The sequence below is a fragment of the Mus musculus genome, chromosome 7 (genome assembly GCF_000001635.26).
Source record: "Mus musculus strain C57BL/6J chromosome 7, GRCm38.p6 C57BL/6J".
NCBI lineage: Eukaryota > Metazoa > Chordata > Mammalia > Rodentia > Muridae > Mus > Mus musculus.
Window position 1 is genome coordinate 29,205,336 of NC_000073.6, and position 27,992 is coordinate 29,233,327.

The 27,992-nt window shown below is 49.5% G+C and overlaps 2 protein-coding genes across 27 annotated transcripts in view; both read right to left on the minus strand.

Moving 5' to 3' along the window:
- Positions 1-10,254, minus strand: part of Catsperg1 (cation channel sperm associated auxiliary subunit gamma 1) — a 34,058-nt gene extending 23,804 nt beyond the window's left edge. For 7 of the 26 annotated variants that reach the window (XM_006540076.2, XM_030242677.1, XM_006540079.2 and 4 more), the window contains exons 1-6: positions 6,176-8,512; positions 5,307-5,590; positions 5,145-5,198; positions 1,470-1,614; positions 1,219-1,345; positions 994-1,066 (exon numbers count right to left, since the gene is read on the minus strand). In XM_006540076.2, coding sequence (XP_006540139.1) covers positions 994-1,066; positions 1,219-1,345; positions 1,470-1,614; positions 5,145-5,198; positions 5,307-5,590; positions 6,176-8,342 — 2,850 coding nt within the window. In that variant the 5' untranslated portion in view covers positions 8,343-8,512. Of the gene's footprint in view, positions 1-74; positions 248-695; positions 907-993; positions 1,067-1,218; positions 1,346-1,469; positions 1,615-5,144; positions 5,199-5,306; positions 5,591-6,175; positions 8,527-8,580; positions 8,699-10,058 lie in introns of those variants that run through there. The other 19 variants (XR_001785574.2, XM_011250601.2, XM_011250600.2 and 16 more) reach the window with 17 other exon arrangements.
- Positions 10,255-16,592: 6,338 nt separating this feature from the next.
- Positions 16,593-27,187, minus strand: Kcnk6 (potassium inwardly-rectifying channel, subfamily K, member 6). Its single transcript, NM_001033525.3, has 3 exons — positions 26,827-27,187; positions 20,137-20,532; positions 16,593-19,924 (listed from the first exon to the last, which is right to left on the minus strand). Exons 1-3 carry the CDS (start codon positions 27,146-27,148, stop codon positions 19,701-19,703), a joined length of 942 nt encoding a protein of 313 aa, NP_001028697.2. The 5' UTR covers positions 27,149-27,187; the 3' UTR covers positions 16,593-19,700.
- Positions 27,188-27,992: the final 805 nt, after the last annotated feature.

Below are 27,992 nucleotides of genomic sequence, written 5' to 3' on the forward strand. Positions count from 1 at the left end.
GCACACACACGCGCACACACATGGTCTCCCCTGCCCCTTGCATAAACACGCACACTCTCATACAAAACACTCACACTGGAATATGGGTGTGGGAATCATGAAGAATGGTTTGAGGTCACTTTCTCTGGGGATCTCTCTGACAGGAGGTAGGAAATTGGAGCCTCAGTGTTCTTGTCTTTGAAGTGCATATACACAGCATGTGAGCTGGCTTGGTGGGTAAAAGACACTTGCCACCAAGCTTGATGTCCTGAGTTTAATGATAGAAACAGAGAATCAACTCCTGAAAGTTGTCTTCTCACTTCCATGTATGTGCCCCGTGTGTGTCCTCCACCACAAAATAGAGAAATGAGTTAGAAAAGTTAAAATGATCTGTAGGCCTGGCTTGGTGCCCCAATCTAGGACTAGTACTTGGGAGGCTGAGGCAGGAGTCTCACAAAGCTTGCCTGGTCTGTATAATGAGACCACTGCCAGGTTTACTGACACCTTGTTATAAAACACTACACAGGAACCTGTGAGATGGTCTGGCAGGCAATGGCTCCTGCTGCCAAGTCTAATGTCTTTGAGTTCAATCCCAGGCAATTCCACATGGTGGAAAGAAAACAGGCTCCTAAAAGCTGTCCTCTGACCTCCACATGCATATCATGGTATAAGCACATACAAAATAATGTAATTTTAAAAAATCTATACAAAATCCAATGAGGCAACGGGGATGGGCTAGCTATCACCCTGTGTTTACCTGGAAAGTGCTCTTCAGACTCTAGCACGGGGGGAGGCTGTGTGTGTGTGTGTGTGTGTGTGTGTGTGTGTGTGTAAGCACCTCTCCTTCTCCATATATACCCTGAAAGAGGAACTCCAAGGTACTGTTAGAACAAATGGCACCTGGGGCCCAGAGATCAAGAAAGTGCCCTGCAAATGAAATGGATCTGTGTTGGTTTGGAGGTTTGAAGACAATGTGTGTCCACTTCCTGTATTATCCCAGTTGGCAGCCCTCACCTCATATCCTATGGCGAATAAGGATTTACCACTTGCATCTCTCTTCAAGAAGCCATTCATATTCACATAGAACCTGCAAGCAGGTTCCAGTGAGGAATGCCATCTCAGGGGACCCTCCCAGCTCACAGCCACCTTTCCCTGCCACCTCCCTTTTGCTTCCCCTGCTTCCTTTGGGATTCTGGGGGTTGCCTTTCCTCTGAGTGTGCCCACTACCAGAAACAGCACCTTTTCTTGGGTATGAAGGGCCCTATACCATTGGTATAGATGTCCACTGAGGAGACCACGGAGCCGTTTTTAAAGGGCATGGGTGTGTACCAGTTCAGGATGCACATGGCCTCTGCCGGGCAGTACCCTGATGGTTGGATGGGGCACAGGCAAGAGAGAGGTATTAGGAGACTGCCAGAAGTCCAGGTGGGCTCAGGGCACTCCCCAGACACTCCCACACCCACCCACCACCATCAAGCAGTTTGGCCCACCTGTGCTGCGCATTGGAGCAGCCTCCATCAGAATCTGCAAATTTTCCATCTCCCAACGGTAGAAATTGACTGAGTACATGTAGTTGATCCGGACCATGGGCTTCATCCCCATCAGGTGGCCCTTTCGGGCCAGCTCCTCACTATTCTGAAGGGGAGAGGGCATAACTTAGTCCAGGGTCCATTGCCTGGAGACCCCTGGAGTAATGTCCTACACCTGGAGCTGGGTGGACACAGCAGGTTCTCCCCACCATGGAAGGGTAAGAGATCGTGGCGGTGCAGCCTACTGTGATGGCACACACTCGTTCCCTGTGCTCCAGAGAGTTAGACAGCAGGCTCTTTCATTCAAGGCTAGTTCAGGACGGCACATAGGGAGTTTGAAGTCAGCCTGGGCTATGAATAAAGTAAAGTATGGCTGTCTCAAAAGTAAGCAGATCAATAAAATCTAGAGGCCGGTGTAGTAACATTCACCTTCCACCCCCTCAGGAGATGGAAACAGGAGGATCACCACAAGTCTGAGACCAGTTTATTCTATAGAGAGTTCTAAGTGAACCTATCTCCTGGGTTTATATTCTCTCTTCTGGAATCTGTACCAGGCACACATGTGGTATACAGGCACACATGCAGGCAAAACACTCATAGATATAAATAAAATGTTTTAAAAACAAAAATGTTCGAGTCAAGGGTGGTGACTTAAATCTGTGATCCCAGCACTCAGATAACAGATGTAGGAGAATCAATGCAAGTTCAAGGCTAGCCTGATCCAAGTAGGGAGTTCTAGACCAGCGGGGGCTCCATAGTAAGACATTGTCTCAAAAAACACAAAAACAAAGCTGGGCATGGTTGTACACACCTATAACCCCAGTACTTGGGAGAAGGAGGCAGGAGGACCCTGAGTTAAGGACAGCCTGTGACACATATGACCCTAGTTCAAACCAACATAAGAAGCAAATGGTACTCGGGTGACTGACTGCCCAGCCCCTTGGTTCTTGTAGCATAGTCAACCAGCTTTTCTAGGACCAAATTATCACTTTTGTGGTGTTTTATCACGAGTGAGTTATAGCTCAATGTACTTAAAACTTTTTGTTGGTGTCTTGAGAAAGGATCTTTCTACATCACCCAGCCTAGACGCTTTTGTTCTGAAGTATAGACACACATCGACACTTTTTTTTAACTCCCTTTCTTTAGATTTACTTATTTTACTTAACGTGCATCAATATTTTGTATGAATAACGTGTATGTGTACCGTGTGCATGCCTGTTGAATCCCCTGGAACTGTGGTTATGTGTGGCTGTGAGCACCGGATGGGTGCTAAGAATCAAACTCTGGTTGTCTGCAACAGCAACAAGTACTCTTAACCAATGAGCTCCTACCTCTCCGGTCCTGCAGTGAGACTGCTTCCCTAGTATGGTGAGGCACTAAGCTCTTTCCTCATCACAGAATAAAAACAAGTGCGGTGGTCCAATGGGCTTTCAGAATCCCAGCAAGCTCCCACGGAGCCTGGAGAGGCAAGGTGGTCAGAAGTCTGAGGTGGTTCTTTGTTATACCAGTCAGTCAGCCTGGCTCTCATGAGACTCCGCCTCAAAAACACTAATAAAAGAATCAGGTGGTGATGGCACACACCTTGAATCCCAACACTAAGGAGGCAGAGACAGGTAGATCTTTTTGAGTCCGGTCTACATAGCAAGACCCTGTCTTCAGAGAAAGAACCTACAGAATAGGGCACAATGTTTGCAAATCATCTGTATGAAATTATTAAAACTATTATTTAAAATTTATAAATAATTTTCACAGGCTGGAGTGATGGCTCAGCAGTTAAGAGCACTGACTCTTCTTCCTGAGGTCCCAAGGTCAATTCCCAGCAACCACATGGTGGCTCACAACCATCTGTAATGGGATCTGAAGCCCTCGTTGGGTGCCTCTGAAGACAGCTGCAGTGTGCTCATATACATAAGATAAAGAAAATCTCTAATAATTAATAATAATAATTTTCACAAATCAATAATTAAAAGTAAAAAAACAAACGAACAAACAAACAAAACTTCATTTTAAAATGAGCAAGGGAGGCTGGAGAGATGACTTAGAGGTTAAGAGCACCAACTCCTCTTCCAGAGGACCCAGGTTTAGTTCCCAGCAAACATATGGTGGCTCACAGCTGTCTGTAACTACAGTTCAGGACACTTGACACCCTCCCATAGACATGCATTCAGGCAAAACACCAATGCACACTCAATAAAAAGAAATAAATCATTTTAAAAAATAATAAAATGAGCAAAGGAAGGCCAATCGAGATGGCACATTCCACCTTTGATCCTGGCAAAGGCAGGCAGATCTCTGTGAGTTCCAAGATAGCCAGGACTCTGTAGAAAGACCCTGTCCTAAAGAACCAACCAACCAACCAACCAAAATAGGCAAAGGAAGGTTGGCATGCTGGCTCATACCTATAATCCCAGTACTTGAGAGACAGGGGCACAAGAACTGTTCTGAGTTCAAGGCCAGCCCGGGTTAAGTAACACTATCCTATATCCTGAAAGGAAGAGGGTGGGGCCAGAGAGATGGCTGACTCAATGGTTAGAGTGTGTAACTGTTCTTCTAGATGACCAAAGCATGATTGCCAGCATCTATGTCAAGCCACAATAGCTTGTAACTCCAATCCCAGGAATTCATCACCCTCTTCCGACCTCCACAGGCAACTGCATGCACATGCATAGACCTATTAAAAATAAGATGAATGCTTTTTTTTTAAAAGAGAGAATAACTACTATTAGACACAGGGTTCTTTTTTTTTTTTTTTTTTTTTTTTGGTTTTTCCAGACAGGGTTTCTCTGTATAGCCCTGGCTGTCCTGGCACTCACTTTGTAGACCAGGCTGGCCTCGAACTCAGAAATCCGCCTGCCTCTGCCTCCCGAGTGCTGGGATTAAAGGCGTGCGCCACCACGCCCGGCCCAGACACAGGGTTCTTATTGGAGGATAATAGGAACGTTCCGGAGAAAGATAATGAGGTTAGTGTGATTGCTTAAGTGAGGTACTGTTTGAACACCCCAGGCTCCTATGTTTGAATGCTTGGTCCTTAGCTGTGGGTCTGACTGAATAGGATTACATATGGCCTTCATGGAGAAGATGTGTCACCAGGGGTGTTAGGCCTTGAGGTCTGCACCATTCCTAGTTCGCTTTCTCTGCCTCCTGCTTGTGGATGGAAGTACCTGCCATGGTGGTCCCACCGGGTTCCCTACTGTGCTGCTCATGGACTTTTGGTTTATAAGTTGCCTTGGTCACAGTTTTTCTGTCATGGAATGACAGAATGGAGCTGAAACGGTTGCCTGACTCTGTAGATACACTAAAATGTACTGATCTGTATACTTTAGAACGACACCTTTAGGGGCTGAGAACAGGGTGGTAGCAGGTAGCAGTGGTAGCATGTACAAAGCCTTGGATTCTGTCCCTAGGCCCCTAAACAAAATAAGAGCTACATCTCAATTTTAAAATGGGGCCCCGTGGGGGGGGGAGTGCTGTGCTCACTTTTTGTCCCTATTGTGTTCTTGTACCTAGTGGGAGACTGAATCTTTAATGCCTTCAGGGTTGGTGGAGACTACTATTAAACTGTATTGAAAAAACACTGCTGAAAATGGGAAACTGGAGACTTACAGAAATCAGCCTACTCATACTGTAAACTCTTACCTGTCCCGGACAGGAAAAGTTGATTTGCAAGTAGTAAGGAAAGCTCAAATAGTTCTGTAAAGAAAGGTGGAGGAAATACCTAGTCACTTGGTGTACTGACTCGAGATCTCTCTATTTACTGACCCCAAATCTCTTTGATACTCTTGATCTCACTTCCCTCACCTCTGACGGATCGATTGGCGAGTCTGTCAACTTTTGGAACACCTTGGCCACTGTATCGATGGGCTCATGATCTTGAAATCGATCCTTGGAGAGATGCAAGCCTACCTTCTCGAACTTGTTCAGGACAAGAAGCCAGGTGCAATGCTGTAAGGTATCTTCCGCCCACGACTTCAACGACAGCAATAGCACTAGCCGCAGTACCCAGAATGCCCAAAGGTTTGGTTTTCTCGGCCACACAGGGCTGACCGGGGACATGGCTGGCCGGGACACCATGTAGCTAGAACCTGGAGAACGTGGGGATTAACACCCACTTGCAAGTTGGCTAGCTGAGGCTGATCTCTAGGAAACCGCTCAGTTCCTGCCCCTTTTCCCACTCTTCTTCCTAGCTCCACCTTTGATCAGGCTTTGGGGCCCCTTACTCTCTGCCCGGGCCCTGCTCTTAGGCCTTGCCACGCCCTTACTCCCAGCTCCTCCCCTACTAATACTCCTCGCCCCGCCCCTGCTCCTACTCTCGGCCCCTCCCCTACTAATACTCCTCGCCCCGCCCCTGCTCCTACTCTCGGCCCCTCCCCTACTAACACTCCTTGCCCCGCCCCTGCTCTTTCTCCCGGCCCCTCCCCTACTAATACTCCTCGCCCCTCCCCTACTAATACTCCTCGCCCCTCCCCTACTAATACTCCTCGCCCCGCCCCTGCTCTTACTACTGTCCCTACCCCTGCGGCTCTTTTCACCCTGCTTCCTAGTTACTCTCTCTCTCTTTGCCCTGGCTTTGCTCTTTTCTGTTCCCGTTCTTGGAACTCCTAACCTACTCTTCGCCAAGTCCCTCTTTTTTTTTCTTGCCTTGCCAGAGCACTTCCTGTTTTCCTTACCACTGTGCCCCTCAGGGGACTTGGCTCCGCCCTCAAAAGGTTCCCCGCCCACACACTGCTCTTCGCCACGCCCCTTTCTTTTCGCTCCTGCCCTGCTCAGGAACCGGCTTAGAGTCTTCTTGTCCTTTCGTGAATCCTCGCCCACACCTCCGAACTCGCTAGGCTCTTTGCCTTGGCTCAAGGTCTGAGTCGTTCTGGAAATCAGATCCTGGCTCTGCTTTCTCTTCTGGCCACGCCCCTGGTCCTGGCTCCGGTCTGGAGTGTCGCGGTAGAGCGGATCTTCACTCTGCCTTCTCTCTTGGCCACGACCCTGGTCCTGGTTCAGGCTCCAAGTGTTGCAGTAGTTCAAATGCTCACTCTGTCTTCTCTCTTGGCCACGCCCCCGGTCCTGGTTCAGGCCCTGAGTGTTGCAGTAGTTCAAATCCTCACTCTGTCTCCTCTCTTGGCCACGCCCCTGGTCCTGGCTCAGACCCCGAGTGTCGCGGTGGTTCGGATCCTCGCTTCGTCTCCTCTCTTGACCACGCCCCTGGCCCTGACTCAGGTCCCGAGTGTTGCAGTAGTTCAAATCCTCGGTCTGTTTCTTCTCTTGGCCATGTCCCTGGTCCTGGTTCAGGCCCCACGTGTTGCAGTAGTTCGAATCCTTGCTCAGTCTCCTCTCTTGGCTACGCCCCTGGTCCTGATTCAGGCACCGAGTGTTGCAGTAGTTCAAATCCTCGCTCAGTCTCCTCTCTTGGCCACGCCCCTGGTACTGGTTCAGGCCCCAAGTGTTGCAGTAGTTCCAATCCTTGCTCTGTCTCCTCTCTTGGCCACGCCCCTGGTCCTGATTCAGGCCCCGAGTGTTGCAATAGTTCAAATCCTCGCTCAGTCTCCTCTCTTGGCCACGCCCCAGGTCCTCGTTCAGGCCCCGAGTGTTGCAATAGTTCAAATCCTCGCTCAGTCTCCTCTCTTGGCCACGCCCCAGGTCCTGGTTCAGGCCCCGAGTGTTGCAGTAGTTCAAATCCTCGCTCTGTCTCCTCTTTTGGCCACGCCCCTGATCCTGGCTCAGACCTCGAGTGTCGCGATGGTTCGGATCCTCGCTTCTTCTCCACTCTTGACCACGCCCCTGGTCCTGATTCAGGTCCCGGATGTTGCAGTAGCTCAAATCCTCGCTCAGTCTTCTCTCTTGGCCACGCCCCTGGTCCTGGTTCAGGCCCCAAGTGTTGCAGTAGTTCAAATCCTCGCTTCGCCTCCTCTCTTGGCCACGCCCCTGGTCCTGGTTCAAAGCCGGAGTGTTGCGGTAGTTCAAATCCTCGCTTCGTCTCCTCTCTTGGCCACGCCCCTGGTCCTGGTTCAGGCCCCAAGTGTTGCTGTAGTTCAAATCCTCGCTTCGTCTCCTCTCTTGGCCACGTCCCTGGTCCTGGCTCAGACCCGGAGTGTCTCGGCGGTTCGGATCCTCGCTTCGTCTCCTCTCTTGACCACGCCCCTGGTCCTGATTCAGGTCCCGAGTGTTGCAGTAGTTCAAATCCTCGCTCAGTCTTCTCTCTTGACCACGCCCCTGGTCCTGGTTCAAAGCCGGAGTGTTGCGGTAGTTCAAACCCTCGCTCAGTCTCCTCTCTTGGCCACGCCCCTGGTCCTGGTTCAGGCCCCAAGTGTTGCAGTAGTTCGGATCCTCGCTTCGTCTCCACTCCTGACCACGTCCCTGGTCCTGGCCACTTCTTCTCCCTGGGTCCAGGGCAACCTGGCCCTCCTGCTCGTCGCACCCCTTTTCTTTAAAGCCCTTCTCCCGCCCTGGTGGTTTCTCCTCAGCACCAGCTCGCCCCGCCAGGCCAGCCTTCCCCCTTGGGAACCTTTCCTGGTCGTGGGGCCTCTCTACTCCTTGGGGTCTCTCCTCGCCTCCGGTTGTTTCCTCGCAGAGTAGTCGCTCCTCACTCCAGTCCGTTCTCTCTCTACCAGACCTGTCCTCCCATTTGGCTCTCTCTTTACCGAACCCCCTCTCGTAAACAATTCTCTCCTTGCCCCAGTTTGTGTCTCTGCCTGGACTTCGCTCCTGATCTCTGGGTCTCTCCTGGGTAAAGATGGTCCTCTGGCCGCAAGACCTCCCGTCATTCCACACCCACGCTGACTTCGCGATCCTCACTGTCCCCACCAACACCTTTTCCCTCCACCTTCTCTCATCTCTCGTGTCCATTCCCTGAACTTCCACCTGCCCTATGCCCCGCCTCTTCTAGCCGCGCCCAAACCCATCCTTCAGGCTTCAGATCTTAACCACGCCCTGGCCTTCACCCCGCCCTTTCTTTGCCTGGCCCTGCTCTTTTCCCAGCCTTTCCTTGCCGTGCCTCCCACCCCATTCCCTCTCCTTCTCAACTCCCTCCCTCCCCCCTCATCCCCTAGGATGGCACCGCCCTCTTCTCTCCGCCCCGCCCTACCAATCACTTGGTTAAAACCGGTCAACCGTTGCTTGGCAGCGCCTGTTCAACCCCTCTTTCCAGCTCCTAAAATGGCCGCTTGGACTTCCACCTTGCACGAGGCAGGCCTGCGTGGCTTGCGCGTTTCCATGGTAACGCGAATTTTCCCAGCACGGGCAAAAGGGCTTAAGAGCAGGGCTCTAGCAAGCCAGGCTCTCAGATGTGTGACAGGCTAAAAATGCTGGAAACCTGTAGCTTTGTTCTCAGAAGGAAACAGAGGAATTTATAATGGTTGTTCTGACAGAGGCACTGTTCATGTTTGACCTCTAGATCAAAACTTCTCCTGAAGAGCCAAGATGTTCCAGAACCTTTGTGTGTTTGAGCTAATGTGATCTGGAAGTGGGCAGATCATATTCAAGTAAGAGGGTAGTTAAATATTAGCCAACTTAGGCTTGAGCGATTTTGTGGAGGGCCTTTTGAGGTACCGCTTGGCAGGAGTCTGACATTGGCCTAGGACAAGGAAATGGGCTTCACACAGGAATCTGACATTGGCCAAGACAGGGACATAAGCTCAGGCAGGAGTCTGGCATTAGGGCATGATAAGGAAGTAAGTTTCCTGCTTAGGCAAGAATCTAACTTTAGGCAATAATAGGGAAGTGGGGTAAGGCAGGAATTTTAGTCTTAGGGTGGAATAAAAGAATAGGTTTCAAGCAAGACTTTGGGCTTGGACAAGGAAGTGGGCTCAAGTATTTTGGTCATTATGACAAACCCTTTTAAACACCTATCACAGGAGTAATCACGGGACTTTGCTTTACTGCCTTGTTAGTTCTTACTGTACTGCTCGCCCTGAATACTTGCATGAAATTAAAATGCTATACAAAGAAGATTGGGAAAATTAAATTTGCCTTCAGTCTCAGAATTGACTGGGGTCATGCTACAGTGTTGTGTGTCTTTTTTTTTTTTCTTTTCAATCCTCACTCCCGTGCTGGAGAACCTGTTGAATGACTGAGCGGACTTGGTCAAGTTTTTTTGCCTGCCACACATCTGAGAGCCTGACTTATTAGAGCCCTACTCTCAAGCCCTTGGGCCGGTGCTGGGAAAATTCGCGTTACCATGGAAACGCGCAAGCCACGCAGGCGTGCCTCTTTGCAAGGTGGAAGTCCAAGCGGCCATTTTAGGAGCTGGAAAGAGGGGTTGAACAGGAGCTGCCAAGCAACCGTTGACCGGTTTTAACCAAGTGATTGGTAGGGCGGGGCGGGGAGAAGAGGGCGGTGCCATCCTAGGGGATGAGGGGGGAGGTAGGGAGTTGAGAAGGAGAGGAGAGGGGTGGGAGGCAAGGAGATGATCTAGTTCAGGCCAATCATGGGATTTGTATGTATGAATTAGGTCCCAGAGAGCCTGGGACACTGAGTGAGAACTGGTTCAAGCCACTCCCTCTGGGATGGAGGAGAGGCCAAAACAAACCAGGAGAGGTGGGGCGCACCTGTGGGTTGGCTTACCTGACCCAGAAGCCCATGAGCACTTGGCTTCAGACAGAGGTCTATCCAGGTACTTGTTGTAACTCTTGATCTCCTTGCTAAGCTTGGTGATTCCTACCCACACCCAGACCCAGAGAGTCACACATCTTTTGGCTAGTGGCTGCATGATGGCAGGGCCTCTGACTTGCCTCAATCTGTCCAACACACAGTTCAGAACCAAGGGAACAAAAGAAGGGGTAGCCCATCTAGACCTCACAAACAGCCCCAGTAGAGTGGTACATACCTGGGGGGGGGGTGTGAGGGGAGGGAGTGGGAGAAAACCTGCATTCCGCCAGAGTTTTGGTGCTCTGTGCGGCAGACACAGGAGTGCTGCATGCTTTCCACATTTTTTGTTTCGTTGTCTGAATGACTGACTGTTCTATGTTTCATATTGGAAAAATAAATGGTTAAAACTTTACCTGCTGATTCACTCTCAGTTTGCACAGTGGAGGCTGAGGGAGGCCCCTCACTTTAGCCAAAAATCAAGCACAGCAGGAATGGCCTTGCTGAAAAACTGTTTTAAAAAGGAATCTGCAACTTCTTAGTTCTAAGGCAAATAAGCTGATAGTTGTTTTTTTAAATTCTCTGCAATCGTGATTATTGTGTTTAGCAAATGACAAAGTGCTTTTTTAATCTTAAAATTATAGCTAGAAAAAGTAAAATTCTTTGATTGTTATAAATTTATAAGATTTGTGTAACTGCTTCATTTGGTTTTTTGACTGGTCTTAAAGGTATAAATATGCTCTGCATGTCTTGGACAGAGAAACCCTGTCTCGAAAAACAAAACAAAACAAAAAAAAGTACTAAGGATTGAACTTTTGACAGATAGCTGTAGCTAAGTTAGATTCTAGGCAGTCCTTGAGCAGACCCTGGGCATGGATAACTAAGTCACAGCCCTACGCAGGAATTTACCATTATCTAGGAAGAAGGAAGTTTGTGATCTAAGGAGGAACCAGAGTAGATACTTAGAACTATAGATTGCTGAATCACACCCATACACAAGTATTTACAATGGCCTAGGGGGAAGGTGGACTATACAATAGACTACTAGAATAGGAACTATGGCAAGGGCATGAAGCCCTAGGCCCTGGATTCTAAGATTAAGGGGACTTTAGGTGGAGCTGTTTTTGATCCCAGTTGTTAACATTGAGTTTTATCCTGGTTGGTTCCTGCTAGTTCTTATGTGTTTGCATTCCTCTGTTTTGTGTAAGAATTCATTAACCTCATTGTATCTTGCCGGTATATCACCTAACTTCCATATTTTCTTCAGTATAAAAAGTTTAATGCTCATTTTGACAAATTACATTCAGATCCACACTCCCTTGAGTGGAGTCTGTTTGTCACCCCAATTTTTGCAGACTCTATGCCCATCTGCCGGAACCCCTGACTCCCAAGGATCGAGGAGGGCCGACTAGGCCTGGTCCGTGGCACCTACTACCTATTCCCTGGACAGGTCCTCAGTCTGTAGCCCAGGCTAGCCTGAACTCACTACATAGTCCAGTCTGGCCTTAAACTCTCAGCTTCAGGCCTGCATTGTTTTCCCAAATGCTGGGATCCTAGCATGAGCCATCACAGATGGTTGTCCCTCACCTTTGTCATCTGTTTTGGTTGCTGTTGTTTGACACAGAGTCTTGCTATAACACTGGGATTTGGCCTCAAATGCCAGATCCTCTGGCCTTACCCTCCTCAGTGCTGGAATATCAGGTACTTGCCATTGCATGTGGCTCTACATCTCTACCGTGGAGGACATTGCCTAAGGTGATGCTATGAAAGGAAATAAAATTTGAGACCTGTGATTCATGTAATGTATGTCAAATAGCCCAAAGTGTTGTTTGTGAGCTTTGAAACCTGGGGCTGAGAACATAGCAGAACAGGCCAGGACATGCCTGGGCAGGCCCATCGTTAAGACATTCCTGAGGCTGCTTAGCAATAAAGATAAAGAGAATGACATGCCAGACTGGTCCAGCACCTCCCTATCTCCCGCCCTTCTGACAGTCAGCTAATGTTTAAATGGACCAATCATGTGAAACCGTGCCAATTCCTCCCCCAGCCCCACCCCTTTTCTATAAAAACCCCTAGCTTCCAAGCCTAGGGGTCGAATCCACTTTCTCCTGCTCGAGATATGTTTTGACCCAGAGCTCCGCCATTATGGCTCCACCATGTGGTCAACACCTCTGTCTCCTGCGGGAGATAAGTGTTAGCCCGGAGCTCCGTCATTAAACTACCTCATGCTTTTACATCAAGATGGTCGTCTTTTCGTGATTCTTGGGTGCACGCCGAACGAGAATTGAGTGGGGGTTTCCCCACTAGGTTCTTTCAGCTACATGTCTCTCATCTCAGTGTTCAACAAAATGGGGCATACTAATGATCTGTACCATACAGAGCTCATACAATTCACACAGGTTTAATTAAGAAAATGTACCAGGCAGTGGTGGGAAACAACTTTGATCCCAGTACTTAGGAGGCAGAGGCAGGAGGATATCTATGTGTACCAGGCCAGCCAGGGCTACATAATGAAACCCTGTCTAAACAAACAAACAAAGAAAAGAAAATGTGTTAAGCTCTTAGAACATTATCAAATGCCTGAACATTTAAGAGAAATACTGTCTTAATTGGGCATTATGGGACATACCTCTAACTTGTAGAGAGGCAGATGATATTCAAGGTCAGCCTGGGCCACAGAGAAGTCTATCTCATAAACCAAGGAAACAGGGCCTGGTGATGTAACTCCTTTAATCTGTCCAGCTCTTGGGAGGCAGAAGCAGGGTGATTTCTGTGACTTGGAGACCAGGTTGGTCTAGGTAGCAATTTCCAGACCAACCAGGGCTTCACAAAGAGACTCTGCCTCCAGCAGCTGCAGAGAACTTGAAGTTGAGGGAGCAGGAAAGTGTGATTGGGTCTGGGAGGAGTTAAGGGAAGGAAGGAAAGCGAATATGACCAAAGTATATATTGTATGAAAATTTAAAATTTAAGAAAATGCATATTAAAAACAACAGCAACGCCGGGCGTGGTGGCACACGCCTTTAATCCCAGCATTTGGGAGGCAGAGGCAGGTGGATTTCTGAGCAGGAAAGTATGAGTGGGTCTGGGGGGAGTTAAGGGAAGGAAGGAAAGTGAATATGATCAAAGTATATTGTATGAAATTCTCTTTATTCAAAGGTTGCGTGTTTGAGTCCTTCCACAGTCGAAACGGCAAGACACAGTATCAGCAGGAGTCGACTGAGTTTTGCTATTACCTGGTTTGTGCCTGTGGCAGGGGTGAACTGTGTTGCCTGTCTTTCTCTGTGTTCGATGGAGGAGGAGGAGGAGCAAAAAAAGAAAGGAAGATGAAAGGGAGATGAAAAAAGACAAGTGACATGAAAGGAATTTACAGAGAATCTTGACTACAGTAGTTAGGAAAAGCAGAGAAGAGAGACTCCAACCAAAGAGAGACAGAAAATGCCTTGAAAAGAACCAGTGCACATATCGCAAGGAGAGGGGCCACTGAGCCCTAGAGTGCCCCCAAGAAACACAAGCCAGGGCAGGAAATCCCAGGCCTTGGGGAAAGCACCCCCAAATAGTGAAGGTGTCAGCCCTGTGTGAAGACAGTGATTAGGGAAGACAGGGTTTGCACCCCCTCCCCAAACCCAGAGTAACTCTGAGAGTGAAGGGGAAACCCACTTAATTCCTGGTAGACACAGGGGCTCAACACTCAGTCCTCTTCCAAGCCTATGGCCCCATTTCCAAGAAAAAAAAAATCTTGGGTCCAAGGAGCCACTCACACCAAAATGTATTCATAGACTATTTGTGGACCTAGGGATGGGTCTGGTATCCCATTCATTTGTGGTCATCCCAGACTGTCAGTACCCTCTGTTGGGGTGAGACTTACTGTCCAAAATGAGGGCCTAGATACACTTCCTGCCCAATGGGCTTCAACTAATGACCCAGCAGGCGAGCCCATACACGTTCTGACTACCAGACTAGATGATGAGTGTAAATTATTTGAAAACCATCTTTACTCAGAGCCAGGACTTGACTTGGTGGTTGGAAACATTCCTGTCAGCCTGGGCGGAAGCGGCAGGGATGGGCAAAGCAAAATGTCATCCTATCACAGTGGTTAAGTCAAGGAGCAGGCTACGCCAGTGTCTCTCCGACAATACCCTAAGTCTTGAGAGACAGGAGAAGGAATTAAGCCACACCTCTCCAGCTCTTCTAGCTTGGGGTTGCCATTCAGCCTGGAACACACTGCTCCTGCCAGTTAAGAAGCCAGGCACTAACGATTCCTGCCCAGTCCAGGACTTAGGAGAGGTAAACCTCTTAGTGGCTGACATCTACCCTACTGTGCCTGACCACTACACTCTGCCCAGTTCTTTGCCACCTTCCAGACTCTGATACATGATCTTAGACTTGAAAGATGCTTTCTCCTGTCTGCCTTTGAACGGAAAGACCTCCTTGATCTACCCCTGGCAGGAGCCAAGGCTACCTGGTTTACAGATGGGAGCAGTTTTCTCCATCAAGGTCAGAGATGAGCAGGTGCTGCCATGGTGGACAGCGGCACTAATGTCACCTTGGCTAAACTTCTGCCCCTGGCACATTGCCAAAGAAAGCAGAGCTAATGGCCCTCACCAAAGCCATGGAACTTAGGGCTGGCAAAAAAATTAACATCTGCACTCCATTAAAGTGAATGGAGTAACTACCTGGGTTCATGTAACTCACGGTGTGCCCCTAAAAAGTAAAACACTGCTTGTCATAGCCATTCAGGGTCGCCTTCTAGTCACTCGCCTTGAGGGACTGATTGAAGTTCGACCCTAACATGCTGGAAAATAAACCTCTTGCTTTTGCATCGGATCTGCATCTCAGTGTCTCACTTGGGGCGTCTCCAAGTAAGTACCACTGACCAAGGTTCAGGATCTTACAGTACCAGCTATATGATGGGTCTAGTATAGAGTTTATTTGGGGACATGGAAGGGGGGGTTGAGAAAGGAGTAGAGGCAGAGAAAGAGAGAGGACATAGGACAGAGAGAGAGAAAGAGAAGATAAGAGGCTGGCTGGGGAAACGAGGAGAGAGAGGGGGAGGAGAGAGGGGAGAAAGGAAGAAAGGGGTAAGAGATTAAAGAAAGTGTGGGAGGGAAGGAGTCCTTTTTATACCAAGCCTGGACTACCTGGCCTCTGCTAGGTAACTGTTGGGTGGAGCCAAGAAGGAATGCTAACAGGCTGAGGTTGGGGGAGGGTGGGGATGTGAGGGGAGGGTGGGTAGGAGCTTTCTCTGAAGATATTTAATAAAGCCGCTCTCTGAGTTGATCTTAGATTGTTTGTATTTCTTTATTGGGGGTGGGTTTGAGTGCATATACTTTATTGGGTTGAACCAAGGGTTATATAGGTTTTTGAAAAGGTCATAAGAATATCCAGGGAGAAAAAGGTCACTGGCAGAAGGCTAAGACTAATGGGATGCACAGAGCGGCAGTCCATTTGCTGACTATCCAAGGCAGGCATGGAAACAGGGAGGGAGTTAACCCTACTTTGTCAGTCAATTTTCTGAGATTTCCAGCGCTTGGACATGCTCTGCCTTGTCTGTTCCATTGCAGGCACTATCCATGTGCCTGCAATGAAACAGACGTGTGTGTGTGTGTGTGTGTGTGTGTGTGTGTGTGTGTATGCATGCATGCGTGTGTGTGTGTGTGTGTGTGTGTGTGTGTGTGTGTGTGTGTGTGCACGCGCGCGCATGCATGTCTAGGTGTCAGAGGATAGCCTTCAGGATGACTTAGTGGTTGGCTGCTCTTTCCAAGGACCTGAGTTCTATTCCCAGTGCCCACTCAGGCAGCTCACAAGTGACTATAGCTCTAGCTTCCTGGGGCAAGTGGAACCGCGTCACCAGAAAAAACTTGGTAAAGGTCAAGTGGATTCAGAAACCAAGGTACCCTTATACCTGAGGATGGTAGGAGTTTCATGTCCTCCCTACCAGAGTCCGTCCTGGAACATGTGACCATGACACCCCATGGAGTGGACTGTGACAATCAGTCATGTAGGGGCAACACATGAAGCCCCTCCACATGCAGACAAGGCACCCCTAACATCTCAGACCAAGCCAATAGAAAGCATCTGCTCTTAGACCCCACCCCACCCCAAGATGTACATAAGACTCTGTCCACAAGGAATAAGATGCACAAGTTACTTCATCAAAAACCATCTGTCTTGTAAAGCTGTAACACTCTGGGGAAGAGAAATTCTTTCCCGAAGCTTTCGCTGCTGGGAGCTGCTCCAGCACAGAAGAGACCCTGCAGCTCATCTAGATCACACACACACACACACACACACACACACACACACACACACACACACACCTACCTGCCAGGTCCCCCTCCCCTTTGGCCACTCCAGCTGGGCTGGAGCCCCACAGATCTCAGCAGACAGCATCCGGTATACAGACTAGCATGTGTCCATGAACTCTGGCACCCTTTTCTGGCCTCCATGGGCACCTACACACACGTGATATACACAGGTGCATACATGAGAGTACGAAAACACAAGGTAGTAATTACGCATTTCTTTTTTTTTTTAATTAGGTATTTTCTTCATTTACATTTCCAATGCTATCCCAAAAGTCACGCATTTCTATTTTACGTGACCTTCCTTGCTAAGAACAGAGTTCAGATCGAGGGACGGGTCAGGCACTTTATTGACTCCCTGATGGTGCTGTAGGGTAAGAGTTACAAGCATTAGACGGCTGGGTGTTCCAGTCCACGAGGTAGTGCTGTACAAATACCCTTTCATAAATAAGCAATCTGAGGCACAAGTGAAATACAAGGACAAGGGTTCAAACTCACAGAGTTCTGCTTTCAGAACCAGGAATAGTCATCACTTCCCATTGCTGGTAACCTTTGTGTAGGGTGGAAGACTCACACATATGCACATCCACATATTGCTAGTTCGTGCATAGCCTATATGCAGATAAAGACTTGAGAAATCAATTGTACTTTGGGTACTTTGGTTTTGGACCCTGGGACAAGGGATTGAGGTATGCATTTTACATATCAGAGCAGACCTGGCCTCCAGGTTCTCCCAGCATCCCTCAGTCCCTACCTGACATATCCTGACCCCAAGCTTGAACTTTTTAGCTCAGGGGCTGGGCTGTTCTCCCCCCCCCCCCCAGGCTCCTCCCTATATAATTCAGACATCTGTCTTTCCCCCTGTGTATGTGTGCACATGTGTCTTTTCTCCCCATACCACCTCCAATGGCAATTCCCCTGGGCTCAATCCTTGGGGCCAGTGAACTCAACCAAGGCCAGTTTCCCAATAAACCTGCCTTCAATATAATCCAAGCTGGCTTGAACTGACTCATTTCACTGGTAGAGAAATAACTCATTATGAAGCCGGGTGTGGTGGTGCATACCTTTAATCCCAGCACTTAGGAAGCAGAGGCAGGCAGATTTCTGAGTTCAAGGCCAGCCTGGTCTACAAAGTGAGTTCCAGGATAGCCAGGGCTACATAGAGAAACCCTGTCTTGAAACCAGCCCCCCGCCAAAAAAATATTTTGCTGCCTCAGACTTTTAAGTGTGTGTGAGTTTACACATGGAAGCTAGAGTTTAATATCTACTTTTTTCCTAATCACTTGTCACACTATTTTTAGTTTTTAGTTATTTTGTGGATGCAGGGTCTTACTATGTAGCCCTAATTGTCCTCAAACTCACTAAGTAGACCATGCTGGCCTTGAACTCGCAGAAATTCTACCAGCTTCTGCCTCCAGATGCTGGGATTAAAGGGCAGCACCATGACATGACATCTAGCATTTTCTATGTAGGGACTGGGGAGAAACTCAGGTTTTTGAGCCTGCCTGGCTAAGCCATCTTCCCAGCACCTATAATTGTAAATTGTTTTCTTTAGCACCTGAGGCAGACGTGTTCCACCACTGTGAACATTCCTAGCTCCCTTTGGAGTTTTGTGGTGTCATTATCGGTTGCCCAGGCTAGCCTAGCCTCAGGACTCTCCAGGCACACCCTCCACAGTGCTAGGGTAGCTGTATGCCAACACACCCAGTTCCCCCGTGTGACTTTCTACAGTGGTTTGGTACTGAGCCAGCCTTCCTTAAAGTTCTCAGAATACTGCTTGAAGTTTCTATTGCTTGCACTAGAAATAACACGTCTGGTTTCGATGCCTGGGTCTGTGGCAACCATTAGACACCAGGAGGAGAACACATATGAGAGCTAAGTCTGCTATGGGGAGAAGAGAGGCTGAACCCACGGCCACCACCCCTTCTGTAGCCATGCAGAGCATCAAGCTCAGTCTCTCCCCACCCGGGTTCTGTCCAGTTACAATTGAACAATCAGGTTGTTTCAGTCTGGCTTTTGTCAGTTGCAGTCAAAATCCTTAAGTGATACAATTGTATAAGTAATTTCCAACCCCAAGGACTGTATATCCTTCTGTAGCCTACTCCCCTTTAGCTTGGCACTATATTCCTGTGATTTTATTATTATTATTATTATTATTATTATTATTATTATTATTATTATATTGCTTAGCTTATTTTATCACCTGGCTCCTGCTGTGTATCCCATCCTGCCTTTGAACTCTCAAGCCTCCTGCTTCAGCTCAGGCTACTGGTACCCAGTACTGCACCTGGTTGATGTCAACTTTTGGAGTAGCATTATGATTCCCCATTTAGCAGACACAGAGTCCCAAAGGTAGAGTGACTGTCCAAATGCATTGGCAAAATATGGCCCAGTTACAGGGCATGCCCAGAAAGGCCATCAGTCAGTGCCCCGGTACACAGAGCATCACCATAGGACCAGGCTAAGTTACCCCTCTCACGCCACTTGGATCTGGGCTCATATCCTGGGTCAGTTCCTTGCCTGTTAAGTCGTTGAGGGAGATGCTGGCCCCTTGCAGGCCTCTTCCCACAGGCCCTACGGCCCATAGACACCTGAGAAGAAGGCAGAATTTCTTCTCTTGACTGGCAGGTCTTGGGTTAGTTCTTGTCCCGTTTTCCAGGAAAGCCCACCTGGACATTTCAGGTCCACTCCTCAGTCCTGACCACTCTGCCTCTTCCAGTGCCCACTGGAGTTTGTCACCATCAAGGGACAGCAAGTCAGTCAGTTTACCTCACTGGCTGGTCACCCCAATAAGAGCAGAGCCCAAGCCACATCTACTACTGTGTGCCTAGCACAGAAAAGCATGGCAGAAGTGAAGGTCTGTGGATGAGTTTGAACATTCTTTGCATCTTATGGCTGGGATATAAAGGTTTAGAATGGGGAAATCATTTGGCCAAGACAAAGCCACTAATACAGAGGCTAAAGTGGAGTCCAGGCCCAGAGCCCAGAAGAACTAGGTGTGCCGGATGAGCTATGCAAGAGAGCGAGACATAGAAAAACAACAAGAACAAAACAAAACAAAAAAATTGTATAAACCACTACTCTCACCAACAAAGTCAGAAAGCCCACGTGGTCTGAGTCTGAGAAGAAAAGGGAGAAAAGGAAGGAGGAGAAAATGACTGTGTCAGTGCCCTGAGGAGCAGAGGACATAGGAGCAGAGGGACTACTCCTCACCTCCCAGTGGAGCTCTGTGAAAAGACAGGAGAGTGTGTCTGGGCATTCCAGTTGATCTAGTCACATGGGGCTCAAAGCCCCTGCCCAGGTGTGTCCAGGTCGACAGCTACCTGGGGATGGAGGCGTAGTCAGCGTGGGAGGCAGCAGAGAGGTGCTGATGTAGATCTGTCCGGGCATCCAGAACGGCCACCTGATCATCCTCATCCTGGCTGAGGCTGGCAGGGTCCGGATCGGGCAGCAAGATGAGTTCTGTGAGGCCATGGAGGTCGGAAACACGGCGGAAAGTCTGCAACACGAGCACCATGGCAACCAGGCCGAGGAAGAGGTACGCTGTAGACATGGGGGAGGGGAGACGGGGAAGCGGCAAGTTGATGGCTCAGCTTTCAGCTCAGGCTCCAGGGCAGCAAGGATGTGGCCTCTTCTTTGGGGCAGCTGGGTGGTTCTTGGAACCCCTTCAACACCTCTTAGAAGAGGGCTGTTTCTCTGCCCACCCCCAGCCCCCACTGCCAACCCACAGGTGCCCAGCCAGCTTTCCAGCTCACCTGTGACAAGCACCTTGTAGAGGGCCCGGTAAGGCTGGCCTGGGGCTTCCCCAGGCACGTAGTCCCCTAGGCCAATGGTGGACAGAGAGATGAAGCAGAAATAGAAAGCATCCAGAAAACTCCAGGCCTCTTCAAGGTAGGCGAAGACCGCGGCCGGTACCAGGAAGAATATAGCCACTATGACCATCAGCAGGGCCACCAGGTGCCAGCGGGCTGCCCGCTGCGGGGGCCAGCCCCAGTGCAGGCTCAGCCAGGACAGGGGTGCGTGGGTGAGCAGCAGTGACAGGCGCTGGGCTGAGGCAGTCAGAAGTAGCATGGTGATAGGCACGCCCAGGAGTGCAAAGACGATGGAGAAGGCTTTGCCAGCATCTGTCAGTGGGGTCGTGTAGCCATAGCCTGTGGGAATAAGAGTCCTCCTGTACACTGGCACCTCCACAGCTTGAGGCCTAAGCTCCCCGCAACCCTACTGCTCCCCCTCCCCCCACCCTCCCTAATTTCAGTCGTGACATCTCCATCCAAGAGTTGTGGTTCCTTCTGACGCCCAGGGAAAATCCTTTAAATAAACCTTCTGGACTTGCTTTGAGTTATTCACATTTTAAAAAACTTTTTCCCCAAATTCTGGGACATCAAACCCATAGACTGATGCAGCCATGTAAGCACTCAATGTGCCCCCAGCCCCTCACTGGGGGATTCTAGGCAAGGGCTCTACCACTGAGCCACGCCCCCAGCCCCTCACTGGGGGATTCTAGGCAAGGGCTCTACCACTGAGCCACGCCCCCAGCCCCTCACTGGGGGATTCTAGGCAGGGGCTCTACCACTAAGCCACGCCCCCAGCCTCTCACTGGGGGATTCTAGGCAGGGGCTCTACCACTGAGCCACACACCCAGCCAGCTACAAGGACTGTAACCTTCTATCTTTCCCTGGTAGGACTGCTTCTTGTCACCCATTTTCTGCCTTTAGCAGCACTGAGACTGCCCAAATCAACAGCAGTTTCCAAGTCTTTGAAATCCTTGCCTTCTGATGAAGTGAAGTGCAATATGGAAAGAGGTTTTAAGGATGTTGAATTTGTTCATTTCTCCAGGTAGTTAGGACTCCCAGCTTGACTCACTGTGATAATGCTACCTGGGGCACTGTAGACATCCACAACGACTACCAGCTATTCCCATGGACTGATCCCCCAGTGTAGTCCTCAGAGCCCTGTTCTCCTGTGATGGATGTCACACACAGAGGATCTGTCATATATCCCCAGGGAACAGGAAGACTCCTTGGGAAGCCAGGCATGGTGCTCCATCCCTGTAAGCTCAGGACACAGGAAACTAGAGTGGGCTACATGGGCAGACCCTAACTCAAAAAAAAAAAAAAAAAAAAAAAGAATTTTGTTAGCATAGAGCATGCAGCAGTGGGAGTAGTAGAGTCCCTGTGTAGCATGAAGGAAGCCCCAGGCTTCAGGGAGGGGGAGAACCTTCATGAGCCAAGTTTAGTAAGAAATCCTTTATGCCTTCTATTATTGTTGTTGTTGTTATTAGATATATTTTAGGGGGCTGGAGAGATGGCTCACTGGTTAAGAGTACTTGTTGCTCTACCAGAGGTCCCAAGTTGGATTTCCAGCACCTACAGGGTGGTTCACAACCATCTGTAACTCCTGCCTGCCTCTGCCTTCCGAGTGATGCCTATCATCAGGCATGCATGTGATACCCATACATACATTCAGACAAATACTCTCCTCCTTACGGGCTAGGATTACAGGCACGCAAACACATCTGGGACTTTTTGTAACCTTTCAATTAGCATGTATTAATTGTATAAAATAATGGGTTTTATGATAGCCTTTTCTTTTTGTTTTTTTGTTTGTTTGTTTTGTTTTTCCAGACAGGGTTTCTCTGTGTAGCCCTGGCTCTCCTGGAACTCACTCTGTAGACCAGGCTGACCTCGAACTCAGAAATCTGCCTGCCTCTGCCTCCTGAGCGCTGGGATTACAGGTGTGTGGCACCACGCCCGGCTTATAACCTTTTCTTACATCTATTTAACAACAACAACAAAAAAACTTTTTCACTTTTGTCTTTTGGGGGCTGGGTCTCATTCTGGGTGGCCTTAACTCATAGCAATCCACCTGCTCTAGATTCTTTTTAATTTTAGTGTGTGTCTCTGTGTATATGTATGTACACCAAATGTATGTAAGAGTCTGCGGAAGTCAGAAGAGAGACCAGATCCCCGGGAACTGGAGTTACAGTCAAGCTATCATGAGGGTGACCTGGGACCTCTGCAAGGGCAGAAAGTGCCCTTAACCACATGGCTTCAGCCTTCTGGATGCTGAGATGGCCCATGTGAGCTGCCATACCCAGCCTTATTCACCCAGGCATCCTTTCCTGTGCCCTGCTCCCAGAAATCCTCTCCTTTATCTTGGTGTTTTATTTTAGTAATCTTCCATCAATGGTCATGAGGTATACTGTTTTGATATATTCAAGTGTTGAGTTATTTTAGGACACACACACACACACACCATGTCCCTTACTAATGATTTTTCTGAAGAATCTACTGCTGGCCGAGTCAAGCCCTGGTTTCCCCTGGTGTATTCTAGGGCAGGCTTCTTTTTACTTCATATCTTTTTGTTGTTGTTGTTGTTTTGTTTTTCGAGACAGGGTTTCTCTGTATAGCCCTGGCTGCCCTGGAACTCACTCTGTAGACCAGGCTGGCCTCAAACTCAGAATCCACCTGCCTCTGCCTCCCTAGTGCTGGGATTAAAGGCGTGTGCCACCACGCCCAGCTTTTACTTCATATCTTAAGACAGCATCTCACAAAACCCCCTAGGCAGGCCTTGAAATCAGGATCCTCCTCCTCCAGCCTTCTGATAGCTGGGACTACGAGCCTGAGCCACCAAGCCTGGCTGCATCATCACTTTTTTTGCATGCTAAGCTATATGAACCGGCTCTAAGAAGGTACTTCCCTGTTCCCTCTAACTGTACAGGCTGGCTTTCAGAACTGACCTCAAAAAGTCCTGCACAGTTTGGTGGAACCAAAAATCTCAGAGCAGCAGAACACAAGGAGCAAAACAGAGCCCTGTGCTCTGGACTTGAAGCCAGAGGTATCACCCACAGTAGCAGATGGGATCAGATTTATCCACCAGCTCCATTAGGACCAAGGCACCTGGTGTAGACCATTTCACCAAGTCACGGCTAGAACCACTTGGCTTTCTATTTCCCCAGCTCCCCCGGCCTCTGTCAGCAGCTTCAGTAATGTTATTTTGTTATGGTTGGATTGTTTTGTTTTGTTTTGTTTGAGTCAGGGTCTCACTCTGTAGTCCAGGCTGGCCTTGAACTTACTTGTAACAATCCTGCTGCTTCTGCCTCTGGCTGCTAGGACTAAAAACATGTGCCACAATGTCTATACTATCCTATCTGTGTGACTATGCCCAAGTTGGCCAACTTTACTGGGCCTTAGCTTTATAGACAGACAGACAGACAGATAGACAGACAAACAAGTGGCAGCTACCTCACAAGGCTGTTGCATTGCCTGAATTAAAATGTAGTGAGACCCTGCTATGCTCTGGCTGAGAAACTTGTGATCTCACTTCATAACTGAGGATGCAGCTACTCATCCAGGCTGAGCCTGTCGCGTGTCCCACTCCCCTCACCTGCCAGTCTACCAGCACCAGAGACAACCTGTCAGAAGTGAGAAATCTGAGGAGAGACTATGATGCAAGGACTTCTGGGAGCAGGTCAAGCCGGCCCAGGAAGCTTGGGGGAGTGCTAGCCTCAGGGGAGACCAGTTCCTTGTTTTCTTTGAAGAGACACCCAGCTCTATTGCCAAGGACCTCAGTTTGCTGGTCACATGCAATGAGCACCTCAAGTGGGGGACAAAAGCTATCCATAACTCTAATGCTGCTTCCAGCCAGAGAGGCAATTGATTGTGGCTCAGCCTCCACCCTGTTTCAAGTCCCTAAAAGTCACCTCAGGGAACTGGGGAGCAGCAGAACCTGGCCTCTGAGCGAGCGAGCGGGCAGAGGGGTTTCCCAGGTCTGTGGTAGGAGGACAGAAGGGACTTTCTGAGAGGAATTTCCCAGAGTTCTTCAGGGCTGGGGGGTGCAGGTAGAGAGCGTCCTACCTGAATGGGCCTCTGCACAGCGCTAATATTTGTGTGTGTGTGTTGCGTGAATGTATGCGCATAGGTGTGTACAGAGGCCAGAGGGGCACGTCTGATGTCTGCTCATTCCCTCCTCGGCTTATTACTGAACCAGAAGCTTGCTGACTCCAGCCCCAAGACAGTGCCTGTGTCTACGCTGAGGCTGGAGTAGCAGGCTTGCATAGCCACGCTCAGCATCTGCGCGACTGCTGGGACTTGGAATCCGGTTTCTCATAGCACCTTCCCCCCCCCTGGCTTCTCCCTTGTCCTGTCTTGTCTTGTTGAGACAGGGTCTCACGTAGTTCTGGCTGACCCTCTTGCTTCCACCTCCTGAGTACCGAGGTGTATCCCACCATGCCCAGCTGAGGAGTCCATAACCTTAAATCAAGACCAGGATCCTGGTTGTAAATAAGACCTTGGGGCCCTGGTTTCATAGGAGGCACCAACAGATATCGTCTGGATTGTGTGAGTTCTCCTGCAGCCAGAGCTCCTGAGCCCAGGGCATCTGAAGGAAAGAGTGAGGTAGACATCGCTAAGGTGTCTTCTGGGTGTCAAGTGGAGTGAGTAATGCTTTTGGGGGGCAGGGGGTCTCTGTCAGAGAGGACCCTGAATGTTCCAGATAGAGAGGGTGTCATGTCTCGGGAAGTCACAGCTATGGGGTGTGAAGGAGGTCCAACTCCAGGACATCCCCCCTGTTTGGGGAATCCTCAGTGAGCATGTTGGTCACGTGGGTGGTATAATGACAATTTTAGAATATTTTTTTATAAAGATCACAGAAATATAAGAATATGTTTTTGTTTTAATCCCAGGTATAGGGATATGGGGCTGCTTCTGACTGTCCACAGCAGCTGACTATGATTTGTCTCATGCTCTAGCAGGGTCGTGATTTTGCCAGATGCAGGTAGTTTCTGTGATTGTGTGACATCTGGAATTCTGGGGACTTTTAAAAAGGTATATATAAATGCTAGGGCCCTGAGAGGTGTGGTGGGCTGTTTGTTGGTCACTGTTGGCTGTGGTTTGTTATGTAGTCATGTGCAAAGCAGAAACAACAAGAAAGTGGATATCCTGACTGTGAAGATCAAATTTGCTCCAAGGAACTCGATGCCCTAATCAGCAGGAAGCAGTCTAACAATAACGCTGCCCCCTTTCTGACCCCTGCCTTCAGCCAGGGATCTCTTTCCTCTCTATCCCTTCTTTGCCCTTATCTAGTGTTAGAGGGTTGAAAAGGGTGGAAAAAAGAACCCACAAAATAGCCAAAGACAGCTACATGGCCAGGAAGAGCAGATAGAGAGAATTGAGTCTTTGTCTGGATTGTGTCCTGGGGTGAGGATTTGTTCTCGCTGAGTAGGGTCACAGTCTAGAGAAGAGATAGGAGTCCCATTCATGAGTTTAGGTGTTTTGTTTTTTGAAGTACTAAGGGTTGAACTCAGGATCTCACGCATGCTAGGCAAGTGTTCTACCACCGAGCTACACCTCAGCCCTCCTCACTTGAGCTGAAAGAGACCCTCACTACCAGTCCTTGGTGTGAAAAGGGCAAGAGAAAAAAAAAAAGAAAGAAAGAAAGAAGAGAAAAAAAAAAGAAAAGAAAAAAAAGAAAAAAGAAAAGAGCAAGAGGTTTTGCTGGAGGTAGTTAGGGGTAGGAGTCTCAACTTGGAGGATTTCAAGCGGGACAGCCAATCAGCCAATGGTTCTTCCTTGAGGACGCTCTGGGTTCGCGCCATTCTTACAGCCCGCTGTAGGAGCTGCTGATCCAGGAATCTGAGTCTAGAGTGGAAAACATTGGGAGAATCCCAACAACTCAGGGGAGGTGTAAAGATGGGTGGAGGAGCCCTGTGTTAGAGTAGGAAGTCCAGGAGAGGGGGGGAGGGGGGGACCTTCAGTCAGTCTGTTAGTCCCCGGACCAGGGATCTTGCTGGAGAGTGCCCAAAGCGGAAGGGATCCTAGAACCGGTCTCAGGTCAGGCTAAGGTCTCTTCCTAGAAGACAGACCTCCAGTAATGTTGCCCTGCTATTACTGACTAGCATGCATGAAGGCCTGAGTTCAACTCACAGTTCACTGGGGCACTGAGTTCAGGAGGAAGTTAAAGTGGGCTGTTCCAGAAAGGACCTATCTGGAGCCAGAAGACAAGGCTGGAAGAGATGGTGTGCCAGCCCTATTGTAACACAGCCCCCGAGGTTAGACACCCAAGGAAAGCCCTACCAAGGCCCTTGCCAATCATCTATGATAATCCTAGGATTAAGACAAGAGTGAGCCAGGCTGGTGACCCACACCTGTAATCCCAGCATTTAGGAGGCTGAGACAGGAGGATGAAATTCCAAGCCAACCTGCGCCTAAAGGTACATGCTATCTCAAAACCAAACAAAAAGGCACCAAAGGGGATGCTGTCTGAGAAAGTATTCCAAGGGAACTGGGGTGTGTAGTACGAGGGCTCTCCAAATGAGGCAGCTGTGGCCAGTGTGGGTCAGTTGGGAATGGAGGTTGTTCTGAGAGCACCAGGACGATTGGGATGAAGGTGTATGTTAAGGGGTCCGGACACTATCTGGGACTGGGTGATGGATAGCACTCACTTACCCACGGTGGTGACAAGCGTGCTGGCGAAGAAGAGCGCCGAGGCGAAGTCCCACGCAGGGTCCGAAGCGTTGGCAGCTCCCGAGGCGTTGGCGAGCGCTGCGCGCCCCAGCCGTCCGGCCGCCAGCACCCGCTCCACGAAGGCATCCAGGGCGTGAGCCGCCACGCACGGGCTGTGCTGTAGCAGCTGCTCCCGCAGGGTCCCCAGTTCTGCCCGCAGCCGGGCTTCGTGAGGCCGCTCCAGCCGCGCCACAAGCAGCGCGCCCAGCGCCAGGTACCCGGCGTAGGCGGCCAGGGCGCTAGCCAGGAGCGCGCCCCGCCGCATGGTGCCCGTACAGCCCCGACACCCGCTGACGTGGCCCCCGCCGGCCCACCGCCCGAGGTCCGCTTTTAGTTCCGGGAGCTCCAGGCGCGGCCACCGACGCCCCGAAGAGGAAGAGGAAAAGGAAAAAGGGGGAGGAGCGGGGCTGGCGGAACGCCCTGACGCTGGGAAACTGAGGCACGCCCAAACACCTGGTGTAGGTACAGGGACACCGGAGGGTGGAGTTCGACGCTCCGGGATCGGGGAGTCAAATGGGATGGGAAGGGCTGCGGAGTCCTTTCCTGCCTGAAGTTCCTTGCAACTCTCCTCCTCGCGACTCCTTAACTCAGATCTGAAACTCTCCTCCGAAGTGGGAGCTTTCTGTTTGTAACCTTTTTTTTTTTTTTTTTTTTTTTCTCGAGACAGGGTTTCTCTGTGTAGCCCTGGCTGTCCTGTCTCACTCTGTAGACCAGGATGGCCTGGAACTTAGAAATCTGCCTGCCTCTGCACTGTACCCAGTGTTTGCTTGAGGCACTAAGACGTGGGATAAGTTGTGGGTGGGTGGGAGGGGCCTACGATTTCGGAATAATTGACCAGGAGTCAGGGGGCATTGTTGGAAGACCTCTGTCTCAATAAATAAACAATACATTGCTTACTTTCATGGTGGCGCACCCCTTTTATCCAGCACTCAGGAGGCAGAGGCAGCTATATTTCTGAGTTCAAGCCAGCCTGTGTACATAGTAAGTTCCAGGGCTACATAGTAGGACACAGTCTCAAGAAACACAGAACACACACAAAAATGAGCAAATAAATTTCGGATGTGGTTGTGGTGGCTTGCACATAATAACCTTAACATTTGAGCAATAGA